The 2381-nt window shown below is 38.8% G+C and overlaps 1 protein-coding gene across 1 annotated transcript in view; it reads left to right on the top strand.

The window, feature by feature from the left end:
- The window catches only part of LOC134256090 (uncharacterized), a 13089-nt gene extending 10979 nt beyond the window's left edge, over window positions 1-2110 (top strand). Inside the window, exon 3 of the mRNA XM_062738696.1 lies at window positions 626-2110. Within this exon, the coding sequence (XP_062594680.1) occupies window positions 626-2046 (1421 nt within the window). The 3' untranslated portion in view covers window positions 2047-2110. The remainder of the gene's footprint in view (window positions 1-625) is intronic.
- The last annotated feature ends 271 nt before the right edge of the window (window positions 2111-2381 follow it).

Below are 2381 nucleotides of genomic sequence, written 5' to 3'. Positions count from 1 at the left end.
CACTACATAATCAATAGAGCCCCGCCCTAACACCAGAACCCCTTACAAAGGGGCCATGAATTTCACAATTTTGGTAGAGGCAGCCTTATTCAACATAACTATGCACTTGGTTAGGTTGTTTAATGCCCGGGAGTAGGGAAGAGGATTTTCAAAGAATCTATGCATCTTCACCATATTATCTACTCAGCCCCGCCAACCCTTGGGTCATGAATTTCACAATTTGGGTAGAGGACTAAATTCTAATTACAATCATGTCAAGGAAAAAAGAATATTTTGCATTGATTTTAGTGGTTTTGACCCCCACCCTCAGCCTCCCCCCGGGGGGATGCAGGGACAATGAAAATCATAATTTTGTTTCCTATCACCCATAGATCCTTTATGCCAAAATTGGTTGAAATTGGTTGAGCGAGTGCAGAGAAGAAGCTGAAAATCTTCAAATGTTAACCACGACGCACAACGCATGACGACGGACGAAAAGAGATAGCACCAGATCACCAGAGTCTAATAAAGTGACCTAAAAAGAGTCTTTTCTAACTTCATTGAGGATGAACAGATGAATTTTGTGGCTCATGGGCCTTTTATAATTTTTAGATATGGTTGAAGACATTGACTTTTATTATTTAAGGTAAACAACAGGAACGCAAGCAACGCTGTCATCTTCCAGCTGAACTGGAGAACGATTTTTACGCAGATGTCATCGTTATTCACTCGAAAACAGACGAAGAGCTTGCACAAACATTTCTCTTTGACATACGAAAGCATTTCAAAAAGGGAGATGATTACATCATAGTGAGTTATCTCGACAAAAAGCTTCGCACAGAAAATACAGATGGCTGTGACTTTAAGCGTTGTACTGTTGCTTTTTTCATATTTACAGAAAATTCCTTGGAGGAATTTAGTAGTTTGACGAAAGACAAATATCTCGACAATTTATTATATGAGGGAAAATTTGTGCCAGTTTTTAGACAGCCAAAAGACAAGCTTAAACTTCCCATGCGTGCCCGTGTCCCTGTCTCTCTGAATTATTTTAAGCAGACGTCATTTCAGTTCCCGCGAGCAGTGTTGGATTTACTACAAAAACATTCAGGAACACGTCGTGCAAAAGAAGAACGCCACAAGGAGCAGGTTTCCAAGTACCTAGCAGATCATTCAACAGACCCTGTTACAAGTACTATTACACAACCAAACATATACATTGATGCTCGCAATGTAATTTTGGGGGACCACGGAACAATTGTGGACAACACTGAAGACGAAAACGGCAACCTGAAGAACTCCACCAGGACACGCACAAGGAAATCCAATGGAAGCCAACTGCAACAAGCTGACGATATTTCTCATCAATCCAGGAATGATACAAATTTTTCCACAGCTTATCCTTCCGAATATCATGGTGAACCAGGTAGTATACACCAAAATATAATGAGTATGCAAACACCATATGCTTCCATGAGTTATTCAAGAGATGAGCAAAATTTGTCAAAAACCTCAAATCGGTCACAATCTCAAAGTGTATCAATCACCAGTACGCCGAGTGAGGATTTTGCTCCTGTTGGAGAAAGACATCAACTCCCAGTGAACAATGCTAGAAATTTGCCACAAGCGGTGCCAATTTTTCCAAATAAAGAATTAAATCTCAGTGAAAGATTTGGGAGCCTGGCATCTAATGAAGAAACACTTGATGATAGCAGAGGGACAGAAAGAAACCCTGCTCCTCAGCTAATCCCATGTGATCAGAGTTTTACGTCAGACTTTCCTTCATCGGTGTCTGCTAATTCCACCGCAAATAATTCGGATTTGGGGAAAACACCTAATATACCATGGAAGAGTAAGGGTGAAACAACAGAAACTACAATTTCAAACGATCAAAGATTATCGATGAAAGTAAGCAATGTTGACAAGCTAGCTAAAACGGAGGCCCCATGGTCAAGTCATAGATACGCTAAAAGAAAGGATCCTAAAGAGGTCACTGAGAACACTTCAGATTCCTTGGATCTTCGGGTAGAAAGCTTAGATTGGGACTCCTTGCTTGGAAAAAAAGATTGAGTTGTAATCTTTTTCATTAAAAAATGGAATATCTTTAATTCAATTAAATTACTGAACCATCGAACTTAGTTTTTTTCAATAGAATTAATTAGGCCTAAATTCATAAAAAAATATACACTCACGTTCCCAGAAATACAGATATATACAATTAATGAAATATGATAAGTTATTTTTTAATTAACATAATAACTAAAGTTGATTCTTCATCAAATTATGAATTTTTGGAAGGTCTTAAGTTTGAATCTAGGTGAAAGTTGCGGGTCCTTCGGATGAGATCTTAAAAACTGAGGCCATGTGTTACGGTAGACGTTGACACGATAAAGAACCCTCCATAC

This window comes from Saccostrea cucullata, unplaced genomic scaffold, assembly GCF_032062105.1.
Source record: "Saccostrea cucullata isolate Sc308-1 unplaced genomic scaffold, CSIRO_AGI_Scuc_v1 ctg141, whole genome shotgun sequence".
In the NCBI taxonomy this organism is placed as follows: domain Eukaryota; kingdom Metazoa; phylum Mollusca; class Bivalvia; order Ostreida; family Ostreidae; genus Saccostrea; species Saccostrea cuccullata.
The sequence above is the reverse complement of the archived record's forward strand: the minus strand, read 5'-3'. Positions and strand labels throughout refer to the sequence as shown.